This window comes from Glycine max, chromosome 18, assembly GCF_000004515.6.
Source record: "Glycine max cultivar Williams 82 chromosome 18, Glycine_max_v4.0, whole genome shotgun sequence".
In the NCBI taxonomy this organism is placed as follows: domain Eukaryota; kingdom Viridiplantae; phylum Streptophyta; class Magnoliopsida; order Fabales; family Fabaceae; genus Glycine; species Glycine max.
Window position 1 is genome coordinate 3,866,987 of NC_038254.2, and position 18,356 is coordinate 3,885,342.

General features: G+C 31.0%; 2 protein-coding genes across 5 annotated transcripts; both read right to left on the bottom strand.

The window, feature by feature from the left end:
• Positions 1–2,682: 2,682 nt before the first annotated feature.
• On the bottom strand, positions 2,683–8,435 carry LOC100810011 (ras-related protein RHN1). Of its 2 annotated transcripts, XM_003552995.4 has the most exons (7): positions 8,047–8,435; positions 7,870–7,947; positions 7,195–7,362; positions 5,182–5,230; positions 4,600–4,673; positions 3,828–3,921; positions 2,683–2,945 (listed from the first exon to the last, which is right to left on the bottom strand). In XM_003552995.4, exons 1-7 carry the CDS (start codon positions 8,083–8,085, stop codon positions 2,845–2,847), a joined length of 603 nt encoding a protein of 200 aa, XP_003553043.1. In that variant the 5' UTR covers positions 8,086–8,435; the 3' UTR covers positions 2,683–2,844. The 2 variants fall into 2 exon arrangements, with proteins under 2 accessions (XP_003553043.1, XP_006602035.1); XM_006601972.3 differs by having other exon boundaries at positions 7,870–8,305.
• A 3,014-nt stretch (positions 8,436–11,449) lies between these two features.
• On the bottom strand, positions 11,450–17,822 carry LOC100782576 (polyamine oxidase 5). 3 transcript variants are annotated; one of them, XM_003552969.5, is made up of 10 exons: positions 17,287–17,822; positions 15,976–16,094; positions 15,770–15,858; positions 14,931–15,044; positions 14,209–14,296; positions 14,045–14,130; positions 13,858–13,960; positions 13,191–13,288; positions 12,230–12,659; positions 11,450–12,115 (listed from the first exon to the last, which is right to left on the bottom strand). In XM_003552969.5, exons 1-10 carry the CDS (start codon positions 17,324–17,326, stop codon positions 11,801–11,803), a joined length of 1,482 nt encoding a protein of 493 aa, XP_003553017.1. In that variant the 5' UTR covers positions 17,327–17,822; the 3' UTR covers positions 11,450–11,800. The 3 variants fall into 3 exon arrangements, with proteins under 3 accessions (XP_003553017.1, XP_040867991.1, XP_040867990.1); XM_041012057.1 differs by lacking the exon at positions 17,287–17,822 and adding an exon at positions 16,234–16,254; XM_041012056.1 differs by lacking the exon at positions 17,287–17,822 and adding an exon at positions 16,224–16,247.
• Positions 17,823–18,356: the final 534 nt, after the last annotated feature.

An 18,356-nucleotide genomic window follows, 5' to 3' on the forward strand; every position in this document is an offset into this window, starting at 1 on the left:
TTGATCGTATTAAGCATTATGATTGTGAAGTTGACAATAGATATTATGAGTGCGTATTAATTGGTATCATGAATTATGACACGAGTTATATTACTTTTATAGTAATATTTTCATGAAATGTTTTTTTTTATATAATTTTTTTTTCGGTACGTACTTTAAAGAAAAATTATTATAACGATTTAATTCAACATATTAATGCCAAGAAACACCAAGTCAGATGGATATTGATCGTATTAAGCATTATGTTTATGACGTTGATAATAGAGATGTGTAAGTATTATTTTGTACCATGAATTATATTACTTTTATGGTATTTTTATAAAATTTATTTTTCTGTCGGTATTTCTTCTTCATCGTACTATTATATTTTTTTTTCATTTTATCTCATGATTTAATTTTAATATTTTGTTAGTGTTAATATTTTTATATTATCAACCAATTAGGAAAAATAAATTCTCATGAATGGTTTCTTTATTATTGTAAAAAGTTTTATTTGATTAGAAACTATTTTTGTGATGATTTATAAGATAGTTATTATAAAATTTAATAAATTTATTATATAATAATTTGTGATTGAATAATAATATAAAATATATTTGCATTGCATTTCAACTAAATCAATTAGAAAAGGCCACATAAATATCTTTTTTAAATTATTTATTTCAAAATTTTATAACTTTTAATTGCCTAAAAATCCATATTTTGATAATAATATAAACTGTTAATATATTTAATTAAATTATTTCTTATTATATGCTTATAACTCATAATTTATTATACACATTTTCTTTTGTCACGTTTATCGGTTTTGTAATCCATTCGAGTTTTTTTTTTTATATTTTTGCTAATTATCAATGAGATGGTGAATATAGATCTTTATAGATGACCAAGATTTGTTTTACTCCATGATTAAGATACTTATATAGATGGAATATTGAACATAACGCTGTTCCCTTTTCATTTAGAAATTGCAAGTTTAACTCCTAATTCGCGAGGTGATGCGTACATATTTGATTCAACAACCCATGTAAATTTTACGTAAAGATCTTCCGTAACTATTAATGCATTTAAAAATTAACGGGAATTCAATAACCCATATAAATTTTACGTAAAAATGCGCATTCTAAGATATAAAAGATTTTCCGTAACTATTAAGCATTCAACTGAAAAAATGCGCATTCTAAGATACAAAAGTTAAAGCTACACCCTTGTTGCTTTCATGTTCGACGCCTACTCAAACACACAAAGGTTTGTTATGATTGAAACGTTTAATCTGATCTAATAGAATTAATCTATAACTATATGTCCAATGATACTATATGGTGGTAAGAATGTTAGAATTTAAATGACCAACAGGAGAGAAAGAGTAAGACTAACATAAATGAAAATGTTAAGATGAATTTATGATGATACAAAAAAAGATATAATAAGAAAAAAGATTGATGTAACACTCATTAAGAAAAAAGATGATAAAAAATTGGTTAAGGTAATTTGAGCATATACAAATAATGTCCCAAGAAACATTAGTTAGAATGATAGATTGCATAATTTTTAAATTGAGAAAAAAGAAAAATGAAAGAACAAAAAGAACGTTGAAAGAAATTATTAAGGAACATCTAAAACTTAATAAATGTGATTCATATAATCGATCTTATCTAGTGGAATAAGACTTTATTGTTATTAAACAATGTTACACATAACATGATATTATATTTCTATTAATACCATCTATCTAAACATATTTATTACAAATATATCTTAATTGTAATTATACACCTTTTTAATCAAGAGTGTTTATAGGTATAAATTACTCGTGTCAGTGAATTCAAATAAACTCAAACCAATTAAAATAATTTAATTTGAATTAAATCCAAACTGAACTAATCAAATTCATTAAATTTTAAGTTAGATCACGGATTTTAATGTCTGAACTTGCTGATCTAATCCATTAACCCGTTAATTTGTATTAAATTATTATTATTAATAATATATGTAATATATAATATATAAATAATTGGTTCAGATCTGTTACAGCAAAGATGGTTATAGAACATTTATTTTACATTTTAATTTGTTTCAAACTATTTTAATTTTAGTTGTATTATCTATTAGACTATTTGAGAACATTAAAATTTTTAAATTATGATATATAAGTTTCAATTTATGGGTTTTTAGACTTTGTAGGTGTCGTACTTGTTTATTAAATTTTACGTAAAGAAAACCGTTGCCTTAGAAAAAAAGATTTTCCGTAACTACTAATGCATTTAAGTGAGTGTACTTATTTAACTTTATGCATTGTTAATGAAAAAAAAAACATTAAAAGAAATTTTCTCTCTTAAAAGAGTTAACTCAGAATGATTGATATCCAATATAAATTCTGGATATTAAAGGCTAAATTACCTAACAAGCATCCTAACCCAAAGTTAAATGGGTCATTACGTAATTATCAAAGAAATAACTTTGAATTTAATATGATTGGGATTTGTTATTAATGTACACAATTATTAAATTTAGGTTATGAACTAAGGTCTCCATAGGAAACAAGAGGTGTGACTGACAACTAAGATTGCGGAAGAATGCAAAGAATCACTAATCTTGTTTAGAAGCATACGAATGAAGCTGAACATTAATGCTTTTTCACCTCGTATACCCAAACAATGAAACAAATCATGGGACACAAACTACACGTCCAAAGGATATATATTTTGCACCAGATCAAGTTGTGTTTTGTAAATTGCAGTTGGAGCTCCACATAACAGTGATATCAAAGTGTGTAGTACATACAAACCACAGAAAACATGATTAATTAAAAAGGGTTGGGGAGTGCAAATACAGTTCAAATACTTATGAACAACATGATGCAGCCCTAGTTCCTTCGGCGGGTCTATCAACAAGTACCATCCCAGCTGGGTTCTGAGCTGGCTGAGCCCTTGGTAACCTCTTGGCTGTTCACAAAAGCAAATGTGAGTCATACAAAAGTAAATACGGTTCAGCAGTTTATATATAGCACAAGAAACACTGTCTAAAAGTAATGCAGGGTACTACTACAATCACATAAGCAGTGCAATTAGAACTATTTGCTTGCTTTAACAGAAATTCAGAAAATAAACAGAGCAGAACCTTTTTTGGATAAACTTCTCCATGAACACTTATTTAAGAGAAGAAAATAAGAATGAAAAATAAAATAAGTTTTCTCATGAGCTAAAATTAGCTTTTGCATAAGCTAATTTGTAAAAACTCTCCTATTAGCTTCTCCCAAATCTGGTTTTAACTTGTGCATAAGCTAATTTTAGTTTATGAAAGAAGCTTATTTCATTTTATTTCCTTTTTTTCTTATTTTCTTTTCCTATAAGTACTTATAGAGAACTTTATCCAAGCAAGATCTAACTTGGTAAAGAAATATGTAATGTGCCACAAATTGAAGTGGACAGTGGATACCACCTGGAACGGAAGAAAAATAGTCCAAGAATGTTGCCATAGTGCAATAATGACAAAGTGAAGAGAAAGGATACAGGACAAAAAATGTAGTAAAGTTATAGATCCAACACATGTTTCAATGAGCTTGATATGTTATCAGTGGGTCAGATAACCAGTCACCAGTTACAGATTTTATGAATTTTAAACTTCAATGAGCAGTGAATATAATTGCAACTTGGCCAGTGAAGTGGGGGTAGAGAGAGTTTCTCGATTCCCTTTAAAGTTTAAAGGCTTCCTTCCTCTTTGGACTGATGTCCCTCTTAACTTTATTCTAAAGAATCAATTAGAAGATGAAGAAAATAAAATACTCATTAAGCAGCCTAAGACATAAAATAGGAAGGGGCTCAAACCTATTTCATAGAATATATCATTAACGTTGGATGCAGTTTTGGCAGAGGTCTCCATGAAAAACAAACCATTTTCTTCAGCATATACACGTGCTTCCTGCAATATCAATGAATTAAAATTTAAAACTAATAAACTGGTAGAAGCAAGGCATGTCATTATGGAACATTGGCTGTATGAAAAATGAAACTACACAAACATATGCAAGCTACTAATCAAAACAGAAGAAACCAAACATGTTGCAAAGGTAAATTAAACATTATAGTATTTTTTGTATCAAAATTGAAATTTTATGATGGTGGAAAATTAGCAAGATGGTACAACTACCCTGCAAAATAAAACTAAAACCACTATAGATAAACCATTAAAAAGCACAATCGGTTAATGCAATTTGAACTTTTTGCAAAGAGCCGTTAGCATTAAAAATACTTTTGGCAAATTACAGCAAGTTTAAAACCTAGAATTTTGTCCCCCACCTTGCTTTAGAAAGATTCACTTTCCTCTAGAGTCTAGAACACTTTGAAGATTCAAAAACACTAGAACTGTTAATCATTTAGCAAAATCTGACAATGGATCTGCATAGTGATAAATTTCTTTGCTAAATCCATGGGTAAACATACATTTTCTAATGTTTAGGACCAGAATCCTTGACACCTTCCATCATTCTTTTTTCTATAATTTGTGCATTCAATAACATGATATTGTTAGAGATTATAATTATAATTCTTGATAACTAACATGGAATAAAAAGGAATATTGGAAAACAATAATACTTACTTCAGCTGTCACTTTCCTCTTATCTTCCAAATCAGCTTTGTTACCAGCAAGAGCCATGACCATATTAGGATTCCCTGTAACAAAAAACGAAAAAGAAGTTGAGAGCATAAATCAAGAATCTAGTTATGTTATGCAACTACAACTACCACAAAGTATTACTTGAGGGAAACCAAAAGTAGCCAATGTTTAAATTAATAATTCAGAGAAACACTCAAACCAAGCATTATTTTTCAACAAAAGCTTGCCTATATTATCCATTTGTTGATCTAGAATGTGTACATCATTGATAGACAAGTCCTGGTAATATTTATGGAAAAATATAAATAAACATTTATTTAAATAATTTCAATGTGTATTAAATGATTAATATAAGTCATTCTAACAGTTGAGATCTTAAAAATTACACACACAAAAATGACATTAGGAATATTAAAGATGGTGGCAAAATTAATTTACAAGTAGTTCACATCCAGAAGTTTGCAAACAGTAAATAAATAGTCTGATATCCTTTTGCAATCTATAATTTTATTTGACTTCAGAAAAAAGAACCATAAGAAAACTTCAAAACCAACAAGCTAATACCTTGCTTTTGAAGCTCTTGGACCCACTTCTTAGCTCGGGTAAAGGAGTCCTGTAAAGGAAACATAGAATTAATCATATTATAGCTTATTAAATAAACAATTATATTAAAAGCATAGATTCAGCCCCAACAAAAGACAAGCATGTACCAATCAAATGAAAGAACCCTGCAATGAGATTTGCTCTACTTCTCTTTTACAAAAAGTATGATGTTTTAATTAGAGAAATTCATAATACAATGTTGATCCATTATACTCATTTTACAATATTTTAAACCAAGAATGGTTCAATTGCAATGTTCACCATACAAAACTACAACCTACAAATATATACTATGCCAAATTACACAAGGGATTCAATGACTTTTGTTACATGCAAAAATCATTCATGGTCCTTCATCTTACAACTTAAGCATCCAGGAGAGTTTTTATACACATGAAATAAGAGCTTCCTTGACTAAGTGATCAAGACTTTGATTTTAGCTAACCTCATTCCTCTAATATTAAAAAAGATAAATTCAGTACATGATGAATGCATTGTTTACACTAAAAGCCCAAAAGACACCCGTGTGAGGGGTATATTAGATATAAATACATTCATGAGCTTTTGACTTGAGAGTTTAAATTTTTGGAAAATTTGGTCATTTCACAAATTCTTTTAAATAAACTTATTCCTCACATTCATTAGTTTCAAGAAGTGATAGCATGAATTAGAATAAGTGGACTCTGTGCGTTCAAGTATTGCTGTGGAATGTCTTGTGCAAAGTTTTCTTTTAAAAAGGACCAATCAGTTATCCCCTGATGAGGAGAGCATATATCTTTAAAGTGGTACACTACTCACAATTCTAATAAATATGTTTGATTTTGGTCATGAATTGGAACTTTCAGGCCGTTAACTAGTCATCTTCACAGACTGATTGATGTTTCCCTCTATTCCATTTTACGGTATAATTCACGCATTCGTACATTCCACTTGGTCAGAATGTTTCCAATGCATTAACTATTTTTCAAGCAAAACAAAGATATGATGTAATTAGGCAAATCATTAAAGATAGTTTAATGTCAGTCCAGAAATACATTCACTAGACCTACGAAATGCAGAAAACGAAGCACTTGCTTATGCGTGTAAATCAACAGAACAAATCTAAACCTCAATAACAAAAGGTGTACAATTCTCATCAGGATTTTGAGACCAAGCAGCCAGTACAAACAGGCTGCAATTTTTTCCATATCCCGTGATAACTAATCATCATTTTACACATTTAGATAAATTACACAAACAAGAAAGAAATAGAAGAATCAAGTTAACATGTCAAAACAGCTTGGCAATTGCATAATTATCAATCTCGAATAGTGGCATGTAGCTGCCAATGCTATAGCGAGATAGTGGGCGGGATGACTTCTATTTTAAATATTATAGTATTATAATACCAATTAAATAGTTAATACTACACACATAAATACTATAAATAAAAAAGACCCAAAAAAACATGATAAATAATAACTCAATTTACATACATGATCACCATCAATCTAGGAGCACTAAGAACATAGTAATGAAGTCAGAAAATGAAAAATGATGGTGAAATTAATAGAAAAGGAAAATAAAAAATTAGATAAAAACTAGTGGAATGTGAACTAGGGAGTATAGAGAAAGAAGAATAGAACACACACACACAAAAAAAAAGTCCTGTAAAGTGTGAAGCAGCAGAGGTCAAAACAAAGTTCACTTTTTTGTGGAATATTTTACCCCAAAAAAAAAACTCAAACAACAATGTTTCAGGGTAAAAAATGATTTTTAAAGCTGATATAATTGTAGCACCGCTACAGCATGTGAAAAGCCGTTATTACAGCTGCAATGGCTGCTGTTGAAAATGCTCCACTATTCGAATCTTATAGCGGTTCAGGGAAGCTCCACTTCACTATAGCGAACTATTGACTACTATGGTCATTTGTACACTGAATATAGTCCATTTAAATAGGTATTCAGCAATATCCAAACGCAAAGATATCATACCGAGCTAGTGATGTCATAGACAATGATAGCAGCAGCAGCACCTCTGTAATACATGGGAGCCAAGCTATGGTACCTCTCTTGTCCTGCTGTGTCCCATATCTCAAACTTTACCGTCGCGTCATTTACTGCCAGCGTCTGTGAAAAGAACGCTGCCCCTATTGTTGATTCCTGTCACCACAAAAGACAACATAAAGTCATAAATTCAGCAACACAATCTCCACGTTTCCATAAGTTCAAGACTCATCAGGCACAAAACAACAGCTCTCACAAGTCAAAACCCAAAACCATCAACACACAACTACAAACAGAAGAAAAATACCATCTCCTCCACCACACACCGCTATTTAGGCATCATTCAAAGCTCCATAGTTATAACAACCAACACTCCCTAATCACTACCATCATAGCCTCCATGATCAAATCAGGTTGTGACCAACCGGAATTCCTCACATTCTCTATAATAGTCTTTAACAAAAATTCATTTGAAACAACAAAACCCCATTACTGATCGGCCAATTTCACAGCCGAATCAGCATAAATTAGCTGAACTCAACACACACCCATGGTGAAAAACGTGAAATTCGGTCATATTTTCATCATACACAACTACCCAATAAAATTCGAAGAAATCCCCAATCAAAACAACGAAATCAAATAAAAGGTTAGAAAAACAACCTGAAATTCGAGAAATTGACCCTTGACAAAGCGCAAAACGAGGCTGGATTTCCCAGCACCCATGTCCCCGAGAAGAACCTGATGCAAAGAACAGAGTGAGAACATGATCGGAATCGAAGAAAATTGAGAGAGAGAAAAAAAAAACAAAGGAAATCGAAAAAGAGATGATGGACCCACCAATTTGGCATTGAGATTGTTGTGTCCGATCGTAGCCATGGGAAGAAAATTGGATCGATCGGAAACGAAGAGAGAAAGGAGTAGAACCCAATAGGCGAAAGATTAGAACTTTGCACTCAGCGGATTGATGGATATATAGAAAAATTGAAGATTGGAATGATCAAATCAAAGATACAGAGCAAGAGACTCTCTTTCTCTCTCTCTCTGAATTCTATTGCTTATCGCTTACGGTGGGTTTCCTTGCTACCGTCTGCGTCCAAACGCGTTCGTTTTATTTGTTTTTGGTGTCGTTTTTGTCTTTTCCTTTGCTTCCTTTTCTAATTTTATTTTTATTTATTGTGATTATTATTGTGGTTATTGGTGGCGGGCAAGTCCATCAAAAAAAAAAATGAAACACGTTTCCTCTAAATGGAGCACTCTAAATTTGATCCCTCTTTCCTCTAAATGCTACTCTTCTTGTCTCAAAGATTATTAATGGATTCCTTAATTGCACCAGTGTCTCATTTTATGGAGTTGATATCATTCATATTGAAATTCTATTTTTACTTTAGTTATTGATTTTTTTTTTTTCAGTGCAAGAAGATTATATCATTTAGTTAACAAGAATGACATTAATACAATCAATCAGGCATCTGCTCAAAATCCTGAAGACTACAACGAGGGACTTGGTTAATTATCTACATACTAAACTCAAAGATGAGTTATCAACTAAAGAATGTTTATCTTATAATGTCTCCAAAGTACAGCCAAAATCGGAACTGGGGAAGGAGGATAAATGCATGCCATCATAGACTTGTTTGCAGTCAATTATGGAACACCATTTATGTCTACTTTGATTTTTATATTGGCCTTTTAAAAAATTTATCCTTAAAAGTAACCAACTAGTAAGTTAAGGAAGTACTTTTATTATAAATTATCATTCACCTCAATAGTTAAATAATGAGGGGCTTTTTGAGTGTAACAAAAATATACAATAGAAAATTAATTATAAACAATAAAATAGATGATAATATTAATATAATTAATTATAGATGACAAAATAGATATAATATTAATATATAATAGTTATTTTTGCCAATCTTGTTTAAACTTGTTAGTACTATTTAATTTATCCTCTAGTTATAACAATAATTAGTTATTGAATTTCAAAATATCTTTCAGTTATAAAAGAGAGGCATTCTTTGTATATTTTAAATAAAAATAAAATAAAAAAGAAAAGGAAGAAAATATACGTTAATGTTGCATGGCATTAACGTATATTTTACATGGACATTTTTTGTTAAATAAAGATTTTGAAATTTAATTAAATGATATGGCAACCAGAAATTAATTGGCTTAATTGCCAAAACTCTCAAATGGAGAGTTAGTCACTTGGACTAAAAAGAATAGGTTTCAATTTTAGAGAGACAAAAATAATACCAAAATTTTAAAGTGAACCAAAGCATATTAATAATTTTAGGAGGATCTAAAACATAATTTATTCTTATTTATCCTTAAAAATATTATTAAATTTAACTATACATTATATTGTATAAATACAATAGTTAATAATATACATAAAAACAACACTAGTATAAATAGAGAAATATTACGGTAGCAAATTTTCTAAACTGTATTTGTTTACTTGAATATGTTTTATAAACAACAAAAATATAAAAAATTTATAAAATATAATTAAAATAATTCAAAATAATTATTAAAATTAATAATTAAGAATAGAAATTAAAAGATGTCTAACTACACGTATTTACCACTTTATATAACATTATATAAATATATTTGGAAATTTCTATGGTAAAACATTTTTTATAAGCTAATTTGGAGAAGCGATCGTGTGTTTTGCTATATCTTGTCTTCGTTTCTAATCAAGTGGTTAAACAATAACTTCAGAGATGGCAGCACATTAACCAAATGAGACTTCATGTCTTATCTCTTTATTGCAAAATGCTAGTTAACATTAAAATTCTAAAAAATAAAATAATGAAGGGCCAATCGTGTCATAGTTACAAAGAAGCTATGTCCTGTGTAAACCACAGCCCCAAGGTCGGTTGGAGGATAAAGCCATATGTAATTATTTAGAAAAACAGATTCTTTCATTTCATGCAAGCAATCCGAAAATAAATTTTAATATTAATTAAAATCATAAGGAAAGAATATCTATTTAATTAATTTTGTTAATATAAAATTCAGGATTTAACAAATGTTAATTGTGTTTAAAAAATAATAGAACAAAATACATCAGAAATTCTTCAAGTTTGAACATATTATACGCATATCCCTTTGGTATTTGATTTTTACATAAACATCCACTATTTTGATATTTCAGTTATACTAGTATCTTTTTTTCGGTATCAATATTAATTTTGTTTATCCAAAATAGTCATGTGTTAATTACATAGTCTTTTAAAAGAAATTTTATGACAAAAATACACATGTCTCCTTCCCACCAACAATTTAAATCAAACATTTTACGGGTTCTTTTTGTCTTTGTTGACTTCTGTTTGATTCTTATTTGTCAAATCAATTTCTTCACGAGGGGTGGTAACAATCATTTGTGAAATGTAATGCAAAATGGAATTACTATCTATTTTTTGAAGTGAAATTATTAAAATTTTATCAAATAAGTATTATGCATCCGGTATGTTGTCTAGTTCTCCTATATGACAACTTGAATTTCAGCTCCACAATAGTGTTCCTTGTTCTCCTTTTTTCATGTAAATGTACATGAGGAATATTCCTAAAAAATAGTTGAAGCATTTGTTTATTTGGAGGAAATTTAAATATTAATTCATTTACAATACTTAAAATCATACTTATGAATGTTAATATCCACCTTGCAAAATGAAACATAATTTTGGTTTTTCATTAACGAAGAGATCTCAATAAAAAATCCAATATTTACTTTAGACCATATTAATGATTGCATATATGAAAATTACTGCTTAATAAGGTCATGTGAAACATGTGTGTAATACATTGTAGGAGTTTCAAAACATATGATGGAACAATGAAATGAGAAATTTCAGAGCTATGAAATATAATTTCGATATTTCACAAACACACAAACAACATTAATTAACAAATTCAATCAAGGTGTGAAAAGGGGATATTTGTGTAATTTACACAAAACTATATTAGCAACCTGGTTATAAGTGGCTAATTTTTACTAGCTTTTTAATCAGTTTTTTTTTGTTATTGCTTGTCTTTTATGAGATGTTCCCACTCCGTTCCAGTGCTCCCTCTTTACCAAAAGTATTGTGATTTTGTACATGCTAAAAAAGGGAAATGATAATCATGTTTCCTTTCGGTTCTTTTTTGGCTTAATGAAAAAACACAATAATTTGAGAGAACAAGAGATAGAAAGGACAAACAAAACAAACTAGCCTAAGGAAAAAAAAGCATATTGTCTGCCAAGAAACATGTTGATTAAGGAAAATGTTGAGAAGCTACCTACAAGTAGGACACACCCACATTACAGAATTGTGGGGTAACACAATAGTGATGGTCTTACATGCACTGTGTCTCAGATGGACCAAGGTACATACTACATACACCTTAATAAGCCAGGCCTAAAAAAAAGGATAAAAAAAGCTATTCGAATCCAATGCGGATAAGTGAAAATGGTGTTACTTGGACGATAGTCACCAATTCACCATCCTTAAAGAACATTTATTTCTTTATTATATCGAATGGCAAATATTTTGCCATTGCATTATGCAGAATCATTGTCTAAAAGCTACTGAGCACCAACAAATCACATCCTCGAGATCTGAAGAGGTATAAGAGTTTCAAGCATTTCATGCCTAACAGAAGCTAGAGATAGCTTTTCTGCGTGGCCTAGTTTCTCTAACATATAGCTCTCACAATTTTCAGCAGCCATAACCCCAGCAGAGTAAGCTCCATGCACAGACCCCTGATTGTCCAAGCTTACAGCTTCTCCCCCAAAGAATAGATTACCCAAGGGTGCACGAAGCTTGTCATACACATCAGTTGGTTTTCCAACTAAATCATACGAGTAACATCCAAGAGAGTTTGGATCTGTTCCCCATCGAGACACAAGATACTGAACCTGCAAAAGTCCCAACAAAACAAGTTAAGCTCCTCAAGTAGGGTGCAGACACTAGAGAGAGCAAACTTTTAATAGATGAGCAATGTATGAGGACAACATTAGAGGTGGACTTACTGGCTTAGAAGCATTTGGAAACATCTTCTTGAGCTGTTGCATCACAAAATTTGCAGCTGCTTCATCAGATAGTTTCTCAATGTCGTAAGCGAACCTTCCAGCTACCATGTAGACAAGAACAGGATGGCCTGTTGCTTTGTGAAGATTGAGAAAATAGCCACAGGTATAAGAGGTCGGAGCAACAGTGCCCAAGAGTTCTACATTAGGCCAAAATACTTTGTCAAATCTTAGGGCAATCTTATTTTCATTGCCCACACCAAGATCTGAAATTGCTGAAACCTTCCAATCAGGAAGTTTTGGTTCAAATTCAATCAAATTCGCTTTTAGGATTCCAATAGGAACAGTTATGATAGCAGCATCAGCAACAAAGTTCCTGCCATCCTCGACCGTCACCATTACCTTGTTGTAACCACTAGATATCTTTTTCACCCTACATCGTGAGATTTCACAAAGGATCAAAATCGGATAAAGGAAAAATTAAGGAACTATTCTTATTTTAAAGTAACATAAAAAAGGTTCAAATTTTGTAGTAACCACCTGCTGGTCAGTGGTCAACTCTCAAGTTACAGCAAGAGTAGATTGGCTTAAATAAAGTTGAAATTAATTGTGGAACATTGTTTGTCATCATTGATGGTAAAATCAATCAATGAATTATCAAGTACCAAATGTTTATTCAATCAATTAAACCACCTAAACATAAGCCAGAGGTGTATGTCCATATCTTTAAAAAAAAAACTATGAAAAAGACTAGGGGTATAGGTTTTGAAAACATATTTCTAATTAACAGAAAATTAATTTTAACAAACAAAACAAAAAACATTTTCCAGCTTATTATTCTCTGGGATCCAAACATGGAATCAACTTATGTTTCTCCTTTGTTTCTCAATTTATTGCATGTTCTGTCATAAATCATGAAAAATGACTAAGTAGTTAAGTCATGTACTAGATCTAGCTGGCATACCTGTGGTTCAAGCGTATGTCAATATCTTTTGCAAGAACTTTTATAACTGGATCATATCCTTGCACCATGAGTCCATGACCACCAGACAGGACATGTTCCTATAATCAGGAAACTCAACAATGTAAGCATTAATTTGGGTTATTAAAATAATGCTGACTTGATCTTCCACATATAGAATATAGAATACAGCAATAAAAATTTAATTGCTCTGTGAAAATCCTTCATCTCCTTTTGTCAACTTAAACTAGAGAAATAACTTAATGACAAAAAAAGAGGCAACAAAAGCCTCCCCCCTATGGCTATACCTGACATGAGTGAAATTTTTTTATCATGGGAAGCTAATCTGTCAAATCAAGATTGTCAAGTAGCTTATCTCTAAAAATACAAATTATTAGTAAGATTAATTAACAATTATTGATGAGTTTTAAATACAGAGTATATAATAATTGAAATGAAACAATACATTGACCTTTTTATATAAATTATCAGTTTTTGGATTTCAGCTTACTATACTCATCCCAAGATTTCATCATTTATATCAACAATAACCCAAGGAAATGGTGGCAAACTAAGGTTAATGAATGAAATCATGTATAAAACACAAGCATTTGTTGTAGTTTAGAGGCAAAAGGATATCTTATATCCTTCAACTTAGATTGGCACTTGCCTGATCCCAGGTTTTCAGTGAAATCATATCTGCATCAGCAGCAAACCAAGCTTCCATTCTGCATATAAACCATTGTAGCACTTCATGGGCAAGTCCTTGTTGCCTGCAGAAAACTATGTCAATTACAGCACTAGATTGGAACTTAAAACCTCAATATTTGCACAATATTCTCTTCTCAATCAAATACCTTAGATCAGGGTGCTTATCTAGCACAATTGAAATAGCTTGGGAAACTGAAATGTCCTCGGTATGCTCATCCCTCACTTTCCCTGTCTGTAGTCATCAGATTATTAGATTCAAGATTAAGATAATCAGAAACACGCCATAATGTGCAAAGTGAAAAGGTTTTACCTCTTCCAGAATTTTCTTAAAGGTGTCTCCAACTTCAATGACCATCTGTTGTGGAACTTGCTTACCATCGATGTTAAAAAGCATATAACTGGAAAAACAAAAATGCAGTTACTATATAAAACACTACTAGTAGAATTGCAAAATACCCAAATATTTTATTGTTTCAAACACAACAGTAAATCATATGTGTAAGCTAATACTTCATTTTCATGAGACAATATCAGGTTTCACAAATTACATAGCCCAGTCCAAATTAGTTATGGGCCGTGAGTTTAGAAGATGCAGCAGAAGAAATAAAAAAATAATATGAGCAGGAGGGCAAAAAGAGAATTTGAGGTGTGAGCTAGTTACACTCATTTGTAATTCCTTTTAGGGAGGGAGAAGGAGTGGGGATGAATCAGTTTTCTGGAGATTTCAGTTAGTAGTGGGTCCAAAGCATAGATCTGCAGGTATTGCAGATTTCATCTCTGTAATACATTCATCTTTTTTTTCAATAATAAATTAATTTTTTCCTATTTCTTTTTTCATCTCAAAATTGGTGATTTATAAGTACTCCATGTATATAGAAAAGGTTAAGGCCCACAAAGAGTGACTGTTTTTGTAACCTTGCAACTAATCATGTAGGTTAGTTTAAATACTATTAAAATATATTTCTAAAAATTGCATCATAAGCCATCGGATGCATCAATCTCCATGGAATTGCATAAATGAAGGATTATTACCTTTCCAAGTCATGGTCATATAAGACAGAGTTGTCACCACTGGTACGATATAATGAAAGCCCCAGGCCACGTATCAATGGAGCCAATGGATTCTCATTACAAACTCCATGTAGCCTGAAAAGATAATCAAGAAAGAACTAATAGTATTAAAAAGTAGTCAATAACTATTATGTATTACAAAACTCTCTTCCAGCATATGAAGAACAGCTAACTCCTTAAGAGAAGAATAGAAAGTTAAAAATAAATATTCAAACAAAAAAGTCAATAAATGAAAGTGGTAATGACCATATTACATTTCTAGCTTCATACTGAATCTTAAGCCTCCATAGTGAGAGAAGCCACTATGTTTTAAGAACCAAGTGAATTAATCTAAAAACTGCAATTGATAGCCATCCTCAACTGGAGATGGCACTTTAAAAGGTTGAAAGCTTTGGCAAGGATTTGACAAAATGAAAAAATGAAGCAAATAGAAAACAAGATATATATATATATATATATATAAACTCAAGTGGCACAGAGTGAGCCATCTTTCGGAAACCAGTACTCTATCAAGACATGTAACAACAATATGCGGGTAGAGCTTTATGCTACAAGAAATGATTATTTTAGCATAAAAGTCAGTTAAACAAGTTCAAATTCCTTGTGCTCTACCAAAGTATCGAGGGCATGTCCCTGTTTGAAACAATACCAAACCCAGAAGTATGGTATAAAAACAAAGGACACCACATTAAAGGCAAGCTAGAAAATTGAGCAAAGACAGTGCACAAAATTCTGTTCATTTTTCATCAACAAAATCAGGTCAGAAGAAATACAATTTCAGTAGATCACATTGAACTTACCATGAGGCTCCCATGTCAACTGGACAGCCAAATGAGAAGTCAGTATGAATGCGACCACCAAGCCTATCTCGTGACTCCAGTACAGTCACCTAATCAAATGATGAAATAAGCAAAAGCAAAAGGTATGAAAAAAATCTTTAAGGTCACCTAATTAATGAAAATAGAAAAAATAAATAAAGGGCAAGTTGATCATAATGATATGACACCTTAAAAGATGCATCATAGAGACTTCGTGCTGCTGCAAGTCCAGATATTCCAGCACCAATCACAATAACAGAAGGAAGAGCTCCTCTGTGTTGGCCCTCAATGCGTGAGGCAATAGCACCTGATTATTGGACACAAAAATCAGAAGAGGAAAAATCCTAATGCATAATAAGAATGAACCAGACAATAACATCTCTCCAAATTTTTCAATATACAAGATTAAAACCATGAGAATGAACTAAAAAATCACATAAAGCTACATCTCTATCCTGTTTCTCAATATACAAGATTGCAGCCACAAGAATGAACTAAACATAGTACAAAGATTGCCTTATATATATCTACACACAGGATCCTGAAATGACCCAAAGGTTGCAAATCTCACAAACAATTCCATTCCATTATATAATAATATATATATATATATTGTAGAAGAAAACACTCCTTAGATATCTTCGTGAGTTACCCCCAACATAGGAATCGGACCATTTTAAAATATGCTTAAACCAATCAAAAGCATTTGTCATTAAAAAACATTAGAAGGACAAAAAGATCCATAGAGCATCCTGCTGAATTACTCACAAATGGACTCTATGCAGTAACCATCTACTTTGTAGTTGATTAAGACATTAATTATTTCATAACCACTTTAGAGACAAGTCTTCCCAGTTCCCGCCAGGATTGCAATCATAGACATGACAATGATCATAAAAAAAGTCCATTATTCATACATAACAACAAAGATCTTTTTTAACACACAAACAAACTATCAAATCCCTGAACATCAGCAAAGAAAAATCTATATATAAAAAATACTGCACCTATTCATAAAACTGAAAAGTACAAAACTTATATGCAGTTCCAACTTCCAAGTGTTTTTGACATTGTTCTCCACTCAGAACTGGAGTCTCATCTCGGTAGAATTCTAATTCTGATTAGAGAACAACATCAAAAGCACACCTGGAACCAGATCTAAATTTTGTCCAATCGAAAAAAAGGTAATATTAAAAAAACATAAAATTGAAGAAGAAGAAGAAGAACCCAATAAACAAAAAATGAAGAAAAAAAAAGTACTTAATAAATCCAAAAAACAAGAACATATATTCATAAAATTGAAAATAAAAATAAAAATTATGCCTTATGCACTAGATGAGATCAGCAACATGGATCTTACGCATCATTCAACACAGTTAAAAATCAAAGCTTAAGGAACATAAAACAATAAAACTACAAGGAGGAAAAACAAAACCCGAAGAATTGCAATAAAACTAGTTTGCATGAGATAAAAAAGCGAAGGAGCTGAAAACACTAACCATCGCGGAAATGCGTGAAGAAGAGGTGATTAGGGTCCATGTTCACTTGTTCAGGCGTCGAATCGAAAGCGAGAGAGAGAGAGAGAGAGAGAGGAGTGAATCAAATCAACGAATATCGAATATAGAATCAAATCGGAGAGAGTTAACGACGTAGAATCTAAGGCTGTATAGGAATGGGGAAATTGGAGACTAACTGGAATGAATTGCAGAAAATTAACAAGATGATGCCGGCAATGAAGCGGCTTAGGTGAGGAGAGAAACGAAGCTTCTCAAAAAATATCATAATCTTAACACTACTCGTTCAATCAAATTGAAATCGGAGAAGGAGAACCTTCCTTGCATAAGAGAAAAAGTCGATGATGATGAGAAAACCCTAATTGGAATTCGAATCTCTCCCTCCCTCTCCTTAGGAAGACAATGGTGATGATTGCAGAGTCTCTTCCCAAAACACTCTTATTTATACCCCACGGAACCCTTTTTCCGCTTACCTCAAAATCAAATCCCTTTTGGCTATTAATATATTAATGTTTAATTACGATTTATTAGTATATTTTAAATAAGTGTATCTATTTATAAACCTTTTTCTATTCGCCCAGGAAAAGTGGAATTGTTTCGTCATCAAATGTTAGGTATCTATTCACTTTGGTTTTTAAACGTCTGAGATTTCCTATTTTGATCGTTTCAATTATTAAATCATTAGTTCTCTTAATTATAGACATTGTTAAATGATGGTTATTTTAGTTACTTAAATTACTATTAGGAAATCTTTTTTTTTAAGGAAAGTTAAAATATCTGCGATTTGTTGATCTTCTTAAAGGTTAAAATGACGTTTTTGTGGCTGTAAAGATTAACTAATATGATATGCATTTATTTATTATAAATTAGTTGAAATGGATTAACAAACATTCATAATATATATATAATTTCAAAGATTAATTATATACAATTAAATTTTCATACATTTTTTTATATAATTTATCATCTGTTAAAATAATATTATATTATAATTTAAATTATTCATTGTAAATTACAAATATAATTTATATATTTATTATAAATTTTAATTGCAT

Coding starts and splice junctions, on each gene's coding strand:
- LOC100782576 (XM_003552969.5), bottom strand. CDS start 17,326: ATGGACCCTAATCACCTCTTCTTCACGCATTTCCGCGATG. Junction 15,045..15,769: donor GTTGACATGGGAGCCTCATG/GTAAGTTCAATG, acceptor TTATCTTTTCAG/GCTACATGGAGTTTGTAATG. Junction 13,289..13,857: donor CACTGAAAACCTGGGATCAG/GCAAGTGCCAAT, acceptor TCCTGATTATAG/GAACATGTCCTGTCTGGTGG.
- LOC100810011 (XM_006601972.3), bottom strand. CDS start 8,085: ATGGCTACGATCGGACACAACAATCTCAATGCCAAATTGGTGGGTCCA. Junction 7,363..7,869: donor GTCAATTTCTCGAATTTCAG/GTTGTTTTTCTA, acceptor TTGTGGTGACAG/GAATCAACAATAGGGGCAGC. Junction 5,231..7,194: donor TCTATGACATCACTAGCTCG/GTATGATATCTT, acceptor TTTCCTTTACAG/GACTCCTTTACCCGAGCTAA.